Source organism: Haliotis asinina, chromosome 15, assembly GCF_037392515.1.
Source record: "Haliotis asinina isolate JCU_RB_2024 chromosome 15, JCU_Hal_asi_v2, whole genome shotgun sequence".
Taxonomy (NCBI): domain Eukaryota; kingdom Metazoa; phylum Mollusca; class Gastropoda; order Lepetellida; family Haliotidae; genus Haliotis; species Haliotis asinina.
Window position 1 is genome coordinate 32286944 of NC_090294.1, and position 14257 is coordinate 32301200.

General features: G+C 37.1%; 1 protein-coding gene across 1 annotated transcript in view; it reads left to right on the forward strand.

Annotated features, from left to right (window-relative positions):
* The window catches only part of LOC137265618 (prominin-1-like), a 298050-nt gene that overhangs the window by 184230 nt on the left and 99563 nt on the right, over window positions 1-14257 (forward strand). Inside the window, exons 18-20 of the mRNA XM_067801049.1 lie at window positions 3739-3804; window positions 13637-13711; window positions 14034-14087. Coding sequence (XP_067657150.1) covers window positions 3739-3804; window positions 13637-13711; window positions 14034-14087 — 195 coding nt within the window. The remainder of the gene's footprint in view (window positions 1-3738; window positions 3805-13636; window positions 13712-14033; window positions 14088-14257) is intronic.

Here is a 14257-nt window from a genome sequence, read left to right on the forward strand (position 1 = left end):
TTTGTTGCTTTGTTTGTATGCATGCCTTCCGGAAGCCACACCTTATTTTGTAGAGTATGTGTGTTGGAGGCAGACCAGGACTTATTTACCCAAACCTCCATCTTTCCTGCCTTCTTGTGTTTCTTGTCTATCCTAAAAATAAATTCACAATACAGGTCCAATTGACAGTTGACACCACTCAATGAATGGACTCACCTGTTAAATATCTTGGAAAAGCTAGTGAGATCTGACAATCAATGAGCTAATGCGGTGAAATCAGATAATTACATTACCAGATCTGGAAGAGCAATCAAACCAGTTAACAAGCTAAATCTGTGAATGAAGTATAATTGTGTCATCCTGCCACACTAGTCTTGTTTATCTTTAATAACTCTGAAAGGAGCACCTGGATCCTACTCATCTTAATGCATGCTCATATGTTAAGTCATACATACTGCAGGTGCTAGTTAAATCTATTCACAATAGTCAGTATTATCATTGTTGACTGTTGCCCTCACCACTAGATAATCATGACTCATGTTTACTCTCATTTAACATTTGAGTGCCAAAAGTTAATGTATCGGTACTCATTTTAGCTTAAAGGGGGGAAATACAACATGAATACATACTGATTTTATGTAAGCATCAATCAGTAACATCTCATGTATTGTTTAGAGCAGTAAAGGAATTCTTTGACTCAAGATGTGAGTTGATCATCTTTGTTGAGTCTCTACCTAAAGTGCTTGATAAACATCTAACACTGTTAAGGATGAAGGAAGAGCACTCCAGCGGAATATCACAATCTGGCCCATTTCCTGAGGCATGAACCCACATCATGAGTATTTATCTATAGCTACCAACAAATACTTATCCACCAAGATCATAGTAGCCATTACATTGCTCTTGGTCTCATTCTGATGTTCCAACATGTCTTCAGACATCAAAGTCTTGACTTATGAACATCTAAGGCAATGTCTGCATTAGTGTTTTTTCTAACATTGTTAGAACTAGAATATTTGGACCTGGAGATGAATACATTTGTCAGAAGAAAACATGTTTCTGCCATGTTAAAGATGGCATTCTGAGAGTTTGGTGGTGCATTAACACTTCTTATATGCAGTGGAACGTCCATCACACTGTGTGCTTTGATGGAAACTCAGTTATGTCGTTAAGGTCTACCTCCCATTGCTCTAAGCTGAAATTAAAGATTGTACAGGAAAGTCTTAATAGTCAGTACTATATAACAGACACTCATTGTTCCCATGATGTGAGTTCCTGTAGAATAACGCTGTTGTGTCATAACTGCCCTTCTGAAATGGCATGTCAGTGTTCTAAAACAGGGTTCCTTAATTAGGTTCCTTGTATATACATCGTTAAAGTCAGATGTCAAAAGCTTGCAAGCAAGAAGAATGAGTAAAGTTATATATCTTATGAAAATGTTTACCAATCTGTTCTAAATGAAATTTGTGAGTTGTCTATTTCTTTAAAATTTGCCTTTTACTGGGTATCAAACTCCTTCCTTTGAATACTTAGTATAAAATTCCTGCATCAGAAAATGTATGTAGCACAGGATCAAAACAAAATGCTCATTTCTGGCTAGGCATGACAACAATTTATTCACACAGTCAGTAGTGAGTGCACCTCTTTAAGGCCAAAAAACGTCTATGAAAGTCCTGCAGATCATTCCATGTCTCAGGAATGATTTGGCAGAATTCCTGCAGCATTGGTGGAGAATTTGGATGACATCGTAAACATTGCTCCATTTTATCCGAGATGTGTTCAATGGGTGACAAATCCGGTGATTTTGTGGGCAAGGGTAGCATATTCACATTTTTCTGATTAAAATACAGCTGTACGACTCAATCAATGTGTGATCTTGTTATATAAGCCTAAAGTGTGCTTCTTACTATATATTAGGTCATGTCTTGTTTTTCCAGAATAACCGCATTTGAACTTTTTGCTTTGTTGGGACAGGTTTTACTTTTCGCTAGAAAGACCGCTTCCCAGGATTTACTTTTCCTAACTTTATATGAACATCAACGTTCAAATGATACATGAGTGTTTGAAATCAATTGAAAAATATTGTTCAAGATTGATCAAGTACAAATATTTTCACAAGCAAGATTGGAACCGCAAATCTCAGATTCGTAGTCACCACGCTGACGAAGGTGGTGGGGTTAAATTATCTCCTTATAGTTACAGTCATTACATTGATATGCACACGCTTCAGTCATTGTTATGTAGCTTCAGTAAATGATCATTTACATTGTAATTATCCATCACTCACAGTATATATGTTAGAGAAAACACTTTTCCTCAGGTTTGGTACACAATGTAAAACCATGGCGGTTTGGAAATCTCTTCCCAACCGATGGTTTTACATTGTGTACCAAAACCTCAGAAGCATTTTTCTCCTATACATATAAACCTACAGGGTGATTGTCACTATTGGACATTCAACATATGTCATATTTGGGATTTCACTGTCTTAGTAAAGTACAAATTCTTGTACTTTTTTGGTTGAGTCCCATCCAGGATTCGAACTCGCACCGTCAGTCAGGCACCTAATCGCCAGCACACAAAGTCAGCTGCCTAGCCCGCTCAGCCACCGCGACTGACCACTTTCTAAATGGCATCGTGTAATCATACTATTGGACATAGCTTCTTTTCCCAGAATAACCGCATTTGAGGTTTTTGTTTGCCATTAGGCTTTACTTTCTGAAAGTAAGACCTACTTCCTGGTTCATCTCAAGATCTCTACCCAGCTTTAACTTTTTCCTAACTCGATATGAACATCAACATTTTGGTTCAGGTAATATGTGAGTGTTTGAAATCAATTGAAAAATGTTCAGGGTACAAATACAGTGTCAAAATGTTTTCCTGGCAGGATTAGATCTGTACTTTCCAGATTACTAAGCAGACACTCTACCTTGTGGCCACCAAACTGACAAGAGTGCAGGGGTTGAATTATTTATTTATAGTTAGGTCTACTGTCATTAATCTGATTTTACTAGCACTTCAGTTACTGTTATGTAGCTTCATTTCTTGATCATCTGAGTATCCATTGTTGATGGTTTATATGCATAATAAATCACTCCTACTCGGTTAAGGTTGGGAAAGTAAGACCCGATGCTGGAGGGTGGGGAGAAGTAAGACTGAGAGCATGTATACACAAAACATCACTCCACCAGAACACATGGCCTGATGTAACGTCTACACTCAAATGCTACCGATTCCAAGTATTGTCTGTGCCACTGAAGACATCAATGTAGGTGTTCAGGCATCAGAATTGGGCATCTTGTACTGATGCCACAGATGTTTTGATGCTTAAACATCTGTCATGGTATGCAATGCAAGGGTTGCTGGCTGGGACCTGTGTCAGAGTTGCAAGGTTCAAATCCATCGCTCTGGATGCTATGTCATACTCACTGGTAGTCAATAACTTGATAGCTGAAAAATCACCAAATGTGCCAAATTGTGTTTGCATGAACATTGCATCAACAAACATGATCATGCTATGAGGAGTAAGACTGACTCTTGCCAGTAGCTTCCCATGTTTCATTTTCCTTGAAAGATGGAATAGCAAACTTGCTTCAGAAAAATTAAAGATATATTACCGACCTCTGCAAATTTTGAGTCTTCTGGCTTCAGAAGTTTGAACTTATGCATGCCTGTTATGCACATAGAGATTAGATAGTGTGATTGGCTGTATTATTTGTCCCGAGGGTGTATTTCAGTCTTTGATACTCTTTGTTTCAGCTCAACAATGATACAGTTGGAACAAACTTGACCATTCTGGCTGAAGAGTTAAGGAATATCAGTCAGGTAATGTATGATAAGTTTATCACAAAGTTTCTTATAATTCTTTTTTTCATGTGATTTTTCAAAGGCATTTTAGAAGTTGGTGTACTAATACAGGAAAAATCTTATGGATAAGAACTTCTTGAATGTATTTCTCACAACACTTCAACCTGATAATGGGGCTAGAACAAACCCAAAAACGTCATGAAAAATAAATTCAAGAAGTTGTTACCCATAAGATTTGTCCTGTATTAAAGTATTCTTATATATTAATGCATTCAGTGTAACCAAATTGTGCAACATTCAGCTGCAGTAATTTTTTTCCAACCATATTGTATTTAGGTTGATGCAATGCATGCAAGCACTAGATCTAAAAACTTGAGGCCAAGACTGTTTTGGAAAATGCTTAAACACGAATGCCAAACTGAATTATCCGTCATTTTGCAGATCTATTATAAAATCCTGTTCAGCTATGTTAACCCTATTTCACATCACCTCAGTGAAACGAAGGGCCCCTGATGGCATTGCTTTTCAATGCTTATATTGAGATTAGTTTCAGTAAGTTTTCGAATTTTTTTAATGTTTCTGGCATCAGCCATTTTTACGCGGTTACAGGAAGTTTTCATTCATAGATTTTATATGTATTGGCGGCTATATATATATGTGATACGCTGGACACAAGGAATGCAAGTAGTCTGCATATGGGACTAGACAGTGGTTTTTAAAATTATGGAAACATTAACACAAATATAAATGTAGTGTTAACCAGTCTAATGCCACATAATCACTTACAATTTATTTATTAAGCTGGTCAAGAGCCAGAAGTTCAAACTATGTTCATCAGTGAAACAAGTTGGGAATCACTGTACCCCAAAAAACCACTTTATTTTGGTGCTGTATAAACTGGTTTGTGGCAAGAACACATTCTCTGTCTGTACTTAAGGATGATATCGCACCAAACACCCATTGTGCTTCTCCTTATTCTCAGCTTTCTTGACACCGTTTTGTGAATGCAGGACGAGATTTTTTATCATTGTAACTTTGCACATCCTCCCAGTTTCCCTTGTTACAACACCAGTAATTGCTTTCCCATAATTATGTCATAAGTGTTCCCTCTGGATTATGGTTGCCAGTTTCCTGTGGGTGACACAGATGTTCAGAATGAAAGAGATTAAAATTTTTCTTCTAAGTCATAACTATCCCTAGTGGTATACATAAATTACAACATGTTTATCTCCCTTGCCTGTGACGTCACAGCAATGATCGCTAAACACCCTCATAATTTTTTCTTTATGGTCATGCACGGACGTGGAAGAGATTTATTTTATCATATTTATCTTACAGACTTATTTATGTATGGTCAATAGACATCACATTTGGTCAGTGGACCATTGCGTTGTGACTAGATTAGTTTTAATGTGATATATATTATTACTTTATTTATGAGGAAGTTTCCCGCCAAAATTTAACTTCTAAGTGCGTACAGTGTCAAACATTTATGGCTGATCTGCATTCTCTATGTGAGTCATGTTTTGGGGGAGTCTCTTGTACACTTGAACCCTAGCCAAGTTCTTGTAGCTATTGTCTTCCATGCAGCAATCCTTTCATTACTTTGAGATACATAACAAAGAAAAAGTCTTGGGCTTACAGAGGCAAATTGATTTCTCTGGCTCCTTAACCTTTAGCCTGCTGAATTAATTTCAGCATAAGGCGCTAATAAGAGGGTGGGTGATTTCAAACACTCAGTGCGTCACTAAGGAAGGAACAACTGAAAAAATATTCAGCTCATTAATACTACATACAAAAATAAACATTATTATCAAAAAATATCCAGATAATTTCAAACGTACAGATATTAATTACAAGACAAACATAAACAGAGTAAATTTTCCTAAATTTACCTGAATTACTCGATTGGTAGCCGGATGCGTTTTATACTAGGAACCGTATAAATTGTCCAATTATCGCAAACCGATTTCAATATTCTTACTACTGATATTTCATAAGTATCTGACTTTAATTTCGTATATTTGTATCGGCAAATATCCGCTCGACGACAAATTAAAAAATAATTCTGAAAAAAAATAATCGAAAACGTTCGTCGTAAACAAATAATATTTTCGATGTCATGACAGGTCTTACTGAAATGACACTATTATGTTTATTTAAACGTGTCATGTAATGAAAATAGCAGAATAAAATACATGATTCATAAGCATTCATGAGTGCAAATATCAAGTGTTATGGTTCATTAATTTTTGCACAAACCCACAAAAAGACGGTGTTAAATCATGTTACGCATACGAAAAAACAAACATGGTGCGCTTCGTCGAACTCCTACATAAAATATAGCTTTTTTGGTCAGAAGAAAGATTACAGAACTCTTCTGTGTAAGACCTGGTGAAAGAGGGAGAATTTCTCATTCTACAAGTGTTCCATGTATCATTTTCCGTTTAGTATGACGAAAGACAGACGAAAATTAAGATCGTGAAATCTAACTTGTTTTCTAGTAAGTGCAAAGGTCACCGGATGTGATGTCACAGACGGGGATTGCTTGATGAAATTCATTCGCTATTGAATATGAACAGAAAAGTTGGAGATATTTCGCCTGAATTTAGCACAAATAACTGTTTAAAGTGATTAATCAGAGCTCATAGAATTTTCTTGGTGTATTTTTGACTATATAATTTGCCGAACCAGTTTGACCTTGTGTTGGACCATGTGAAAAAAACAATAAGCTGGGATCAACATGCATCACAATTATATCTTTGCTATCTTTATATTCAATGGACAATAAAGTAATGTGCCTAATATGAATAAAAAGCCGGAAACAGTAGTCGATCAACACTGCAGATGCAAGTTTTTCAGTATCTTTTATTTGAATTTTTATTCATATTAGGCACATTACTTTATTGTCCACTGAATATAAAGATAGCAAAGATATAATTGTGATGCATGTTGATCCCAGCTTATTGTTTTTTTCACATGGTCCAACACAGAAACGTGTACAAATATCATTCTCAACAACAGGTGCGCGGATATGGGCGTGGCATTTGTGTTTCAAAATAACATTCATGCTTTTCTTTTTATGATGATGTAGTGTAGTAAGAACTGCAGTATACATGTTTTATAAACAAAAATATATTTTCAGTTATAGTTTCACATGAAATCGGAGATGATTTGATAAAAATTGCGTTCATATTACATGATTGGGAAAATTATATGTCTCACTTTAGAACAAGTTGAATTACATTCATAATTTTATGCAATGAATTAACGTTCTTGATGAATAATTACGATAGATTTGTCAATGCTTTATGTTTCATAACTGGTTACAACTTTAAATCTTTTCATATACTTTAATATGTTAAATGATAATAATATGACAATTATTTTTCTCTCTCAAATAGACAAAGGCAAAGACACTTAAAATCTGTCAATGCATTTGCAACGTGTAAATAACCAAATTTTAATTAATGTCTTTCAGTAATGTGGAAAGCTGACAGTTTTGCACAATTTTTTATTACAACTACATGTATGCCATAAAATATATGGATAGATTTTACAAATTATTTTGTGTATTTTATTTCTTCATAATATCGTGCCAAAATGTACATCAAATACAAATGGGTGATGAGTTATTTCTGTTTTCAGCAGTACCACTTTGTTTGCTGAATTATTTTGAATCGCACATGACAAATAATGTCATTTATGTTGTTGAAGTAACAGTACATGTAAATTTATCGGAAAAAGTTATCATTTGATAAAAAAGAAACCATATACATATAAGAAGTTATATTGTCTCTGGTGAAAGTAAACATGCTTCATATTCTGTAACTATATATTATTCTACCTTATTGTCTTTTCCTGGGTTTAGGAGCAATGTCACAATATGAAATGGGTCTAATGAACTTTCAAGGATTGTTTCTGTTTTCTGAAGTGTCTGATGGTGATATACTCCAATTATTTAGTGTTCAATAGCCTAAACCATCATGAAACAAGAAACATGAAGAACAGTCCTCCTTGAATAACAAAATGCCAAGGACTGAGCAGTCTTCCGTTAAAGATCTGGAAGCATTTGATATATATGTCTTTGCCATATACACATGGCAATGAAAAAAAATCCAAATTGAAATCTTAAAGAATAGCTCCAAACTGGACAACAAAAACCACTCACTGCAGAGCTCAGTATTAGGAAAAAAGAAATTTACTTGCCACCACATGATTACCTTGATGCCAAAGACTAACATAGGTTGCACCTCCTACTCAACACTTAATTATCTGTCACTTGTAGTTTTGATATTCCATATTCAAAACATCACTACGACAAAATTATTCTAGGTCTGGTATGATAATTTCATATTACTTCATGAAATTTCATCACAAGAAAAAAATGAGTCTGTCTTTCGATCACTGTCAGTGTAATCACTGCTCCAAGAGTTTGGATCATCAGTCTGTTTCCCAGATGAAGTCTATTTTAACAGTAAAATATGAACATAGACAGTGTGCAAGTAGGTAAAAAGTATGGCCATAAACATGAGGTACGTTTTGCAGTTCAGATTGCACTAGTGCAATATCTAAAAGCTGTATGGAACCACGGACTGAGCCACATGACATGATTTTTTTTATACAAATATGCACACACGTCAAACAATTTGATCTGAAACATTACCTGCATTATACTAGGTAGAATTAACTCCGAAAGCTCTGCTGTTTGGAGTAACAAAATAATTTCAATTTTGCTCCAAATTCGTGAACAAAAGATGTGATGTTTAGCTGTTTTAATGTCTAAAATAAATACTGATTCACAAAGACGATGACAGTTGTTTTCTAAGCAGTAATTAATTTTTATGAAATACATTTACTGTACGTTACATTCTCACACTAGCTCTGGTTTTGTTCGTTTCTGCAAAAGGAAAAATGATTTTTTTTCATGAGATCTTCAATCATCAAAATTGTACTTCTTGTAACGATATACACAGAAGAATATTCTGTTATTGTTATGACACACTGACAATTTATATGTCTCCCCGTGTCAGAACATTCTTTGAAAAAAATGGACAGCGAAAATCATCGACTTCGGATTTGCTAAACTAAAGATCAACACATCGACGGCTAACTTCAGGAGAAATACTACAACACAAGCAACAAATGACAACTGCTATTGAACACAACTAATAGTAAATGACTGAGGATGACTGAAAGGTAATTCTGGTGTATAGTATGGATCTTACGGGAATTTGAATCAGTTTAGAAAATGTATCAATGGTCATTTTCCAACTCGTTCACATTTTACTTCCACGAGTGCCATGCCGTGTACGTGCTTCCGGTTTCATCAAGGGTGGGTACAATTACAAATATTGTGATATTGTTTCATGATCTGCATTATATAGGTATTGAGTCGTTTTCTTGCAATGTATATGTGTTCAGATTCTGCTTATGAACGCATATTTTCAAACATCCTTCGTATCTTGTCACTTAGAAAGACCGCGAGTTTGGCCACGCCCTTTCGGGTCACCAACGGCTGTCAACTTTGTGAATGTTGGAAGTTTATCAAACCAAATCAAAATAAAATCGCTAAATCTGGTAATTTCTGTGCAGAGGCAATAACATTTACCTATTCACACCGTGTAATTAATTCCAGATAAAATAATTGGATATGTCAAAAGGATGGCACATTTTCTTTGGCATCACGATACATGTGGAGTTGTTTGTTTACCGCCGTTGCCATGATCGTTTCTGTTCGTCCAATCGATGATATAACATTGAGATTGGTTTTGTTTATATTTGTTTGAGCCGAAAGTTACTAATTTTTAGAAAATGGGAAACTTATGAGCTTTCTCTTCGTCAAGGAACAAAAAATATCGATTAAACTATCAAAAAATATTTCATTATGAAGAAAATATTAGACTGGGTACCACACGGCGTGGTGCGCTGGAAGTCAACAATGGCCGTTATTTTCGACTGCGTGCCGAGAAATTTGGCGATCTCATTTTTAATTCGCGGGCGTTTCGTTTTAAGGTATATAAACGTATTGAACATTACATATTTAAAAAGGTGAGAATTAGTACATTCCATACATAATTCATATGACACGTAAATCCGACTCTTTTAATAATTATTGCAAGCTTTATTTGGAGATGTCATTATCCTGCACTCCTGTCGAATGGGTTCGACGATAGCATTGAGAGGATTAACTCAAAATGCGGTATATACATTTGACTCATTTGATGACGGGCATGCTTGGTTCCAATGTCAAGATTAACTCCCTGTAGGGCAGTGTGGTGCAGTGTGTTTGGTTCGGTCGAACATCACCCACATTCTGAAGCCAGGTCGCTGATCCCCATAGCGGGAGACCCTTAGGCTTCAAGCGGGAGGGACACAGTCCTTGGCTGTCAACCCTTAGGGGTCAGCTCATAAGCTAGCTTGCCTGCAGAGCTGGCTATGGTCTTGGGTGAAATCTTTCGCGTCCCCAGCACAGCGTGGTCAAAATCCCATTAGCAAGGTTAAGGTGATTGGCACAGATGCTACTCAGCCATTTCATAACCTGGATTCCATGGCACACACACAGCACTGAGTAGCTTGCTCTACAGGGAATATAATGGATGGTGTACGCTCAGTTACAGCTACAGTTAACCAGAAATTCAGTCATCACGGACAACCCACCAATTGTTCTGTTAGTCCCTGATGTCCTGGATTCAGAAGGACACATGGCTTATCTGGCGACTAATCCAGAGCTAATTATGAAGGAGAGTTTGGTTATTTTACAATCCATGGATTCAGCAGAGAAGATTTTCAATGGTCAATGTCAGCAAGCTGTGGAAGCTAAGGATGCTATTACTTCCAGGAGCTTTGGCCCTTCTGAACCAGAATAGATAGATATTGCTCCTAGGGGTAAGAGAGAAGGATCACAGTCTAACTCAGGCTCCAGGTCACAATTTCATGAATGTTCAGCCTTTACCAGGGTCATGGGTACTAAGACACATACATCGACTTCATCTCAGCGGGAAGCTCCTTCTAATTCTAGGGGTAGAACAAGTGGGGATAGGTCCTTCCGTCAGGGGCTATGAAGTTTTGACTATATACCAAATGCTCATTTTACGCCTCACAATTTGGATCTGTCCCTGGAATTGGATTTCGATTTCAATTTTGTTCAGCTAGGTAGCTCTCTCTCCAGTAGGGGGTTGCCTAACACAGTATCACAAAAATTGGGAGCAAATTACAAGAGACTAAAGGATTCTGTCGATAATTCATTGGGGGTTCATCCTACCAGGTTCGGACGCCAGTCACTTGCCATCAAAGTAGTTGCAGATTTTATATTCCAGGTCATCGTCTGCTTACTGCCAAGAAAGCTATACATCAGTTACTGGAAAAGCAAGCAATAATAGAGATACCCCCCATAGGACACTTCAGGGTTCTCCCGTCTTGTTCAGAAGAAAGACATGGTAGAGATGCGCATGATTATAGATTTGAAGATCCTTAACAAAAAGATCCTACGTAAACCACGAAAATTTATAAGATGGAATTTTTTAACAATTTGCACAATCTAATTCAATCGGAAGCAATATTTGTGAGCATGGATCTCAAGGATGCTCATCTTCATATGCCTATACACCTGTGGTCACAGAGATAGCTGAGGTTCCACAGTAAATGGTCGCAGGGTATCAGTTCAGAGAGCTCAGAATATCCCTTGCTCCATGGCTATTTACGGTGGTGATAATCGTAGCTTTCCTTCATCAGGGATGTATATCCATCCACGGTTATCTGGACGATTTCTTAGTGCTGAACACAATTGCAAATAAGCTGGAAATGGAAATGGGTCTCTGACTTCCATCAAGGACTTTACCCTGCAGGGCAGAATACATCTTCAGGGAAACCTAAGTGTGGATAAATCAGAACAGAACTCTGGATCTAGACTCATCAATTGTCTGCCCGAATCATGTTAAGACAGAATTAGTTTGGAGGACTCAGGAGTCAATGTTTTTGTCCACCTCTTCAGAATATCACAGTATCACACTTTGGCCACAGGATGGGGAACGCACATGGACCAGAGGCAAGTTCAGGGTACATGGTCTCCTCAGGAGAGGGTATTCCACATCAATGTTTTGGAGATGCTAGCCAGTGTAAAAGCACCAGTTCATTGAAGTTGGAATCTGCATGGCAAGAATGTCATGCTAGCTACGGACAATTCTACGGTAGAGAATTATGTCAACAAGCAGGTGTAATGGTTAAGAATTTACTGTGACAAACTATGTAAGAAATCCCCTGTGAACCAGCAAAACAGAACAAAGACAAGTAAAAAAAGCATTCATATATTGTATTATTAGATCTAAGCAAGAGAGCAAGTTATACATGGTCACAAGTCAATTTCACAATACCGATTTGAAAACAATACAAATGAGACAAAGTCTGAGGTAGTGGGTCACAAAATATAATATAGCAAACTCACCAAAGTCTAGGTGCGAGAGAGAAACAGTTATGCAGAATGCAACACGAGCGGTCTGACAGCAGGATATTGATGATGATAACTCCAGTGAATGTCCATGTCGCAACACAGCAACCAGCCTTTTTATATATATTCAGTCATTTCCCAAAAGTTCAGGCACATACGACCATCGCCAACAATCTAGCAGTCTCCCGGAAGTACAAATTACAATTAATACAATTAATAACAAAATATACAGAAAATACATACTCGTAACACTGGGAGGAACCATATCTATGAGTCTTTTATGAGCCGTGCAGTGCCTATTTGCCACTGCGAAACGTACAAGATGTTACCTAAGGGCTCATCATATTCCCGGATGTTTCAACACTCTTGTGGACTCTTTTCAAGGCAGGACAGCTTCATTCCCACTAAGTGGACTCTACACAGGGAGGCCTTCAATATAACTGGGAACAGATGGGAGACTCTTTGATAGACCTCCTTGCAACCCGCAGAAACGATTGGCTTCCAATGTATGTCAGTCCAGTACCGGATCCTATGATATGGGCTGTGGATGCTATGTTGATACCTTGGGAAAAGACAACTGCTTACACATTCCCCTCATTCAAAATGCTACCTGAAGTTCTGGCTAAGATTTGGTCGCACAACTGTGTAGTTTATCTAGTGGCTGCCCTATAGCCAGCAAGCATGTGGTTCACCACTCTCCTCCAATTTCTCACAGACTCTCCTATTCCATTACCAGAATAGGACAATCTTCTCAATCAACCAGATTCCTCATGGGTCCACGGGAACCTGCATAACCTGTCTTTTCACTTTTAAGGTATATTCGTATTCCAGTGCTTCCTCATTCACTGGGGCCCTCCATCCTTATGTGGGATTCTGGCACCCATAATCCAGAGTTAATGTTTACGACATAATTAGGAACAATTATGGATATTTGTAGTAATTATTAGTAAATTTACCTCTAGATTATGGCATCTAGAACCCTCCCTAACCCTAGTTAAAAAGAAAAAAAAAAATATTAGGGTGTTTAGCAATCATTGCTGTGACATCACAGCTAAGGGAGATAACCATTCCTTTCATCCTCCTCATGGATGTGACTGATTTCCTTACTCTCTTATTCTCTTAAACAAATAATTAGGCCCTAATTAAACAAATAATAGGCCCTTATTCTCGAAACGTAGCCCTAAGAATTCGTAACTTTGATCATACCCAATGTGTTACGAATAGGCCAAAGAAGTTTGTAGGGCTACGAACGTTCGAGAATAGCTAGCCTGGTTTTTTCGTACCTGTGCATGGGACTAGGCTTCATGTTTTGGAAACCAGAATTTGACTAAAAGTAATATCATTAAAAAGAAGATTCCTTGCACATTGTCTGAGGTGATTATTATATCAATTTTGTGGTTTCAGGCAAATTTGACAAGTGCTGCAGATGATCTTGACAAAATTCAAAATGGCTCTTACTCTGACACTAATAATGCAAAGGTAAGACCATCTTCACATATATCCCTGTTTTGTTGTTGGTTGGTTGGTTGTGTCCTATTTACAAACTTTGTTGAATTCAGTTTCATATTTTTAATTAGTGCTTACCATCAATAGAAATGTGATTTAAATATGTTTTTGTGTTTCGTTTTGGACATTTTGAATAGATATCTAGATAAGCTACAGTACTCGGACAATGGCATGGTTTTATTTATTTTACATCAAAGGTGCTTGTATGGTTAGTACAATAAATGGAAATGTCTTTATTTGCAGGCATATATGACATGACCATTGTCATTGTCTTTGAATGTTGTTGTCTTTCCAGAATAACCTGGTAGCATCCAGTAGCAGCCTTCAGAGTTCTGTGAGCAGTATTAAAGTAAGCAGTTGCATAACCTTACACCGTCATTGTCTTATTCTAAGTGTTTTATTTGTATGATGCCTACTGAAACCTCCATGATGGTAAGTTTCATAGAGTTTTGAATGCTTCTCATTTTGGCCTTCATGAGTCTTTCAACATACCCTGGACAAAATGCAGAGCATGGTAAT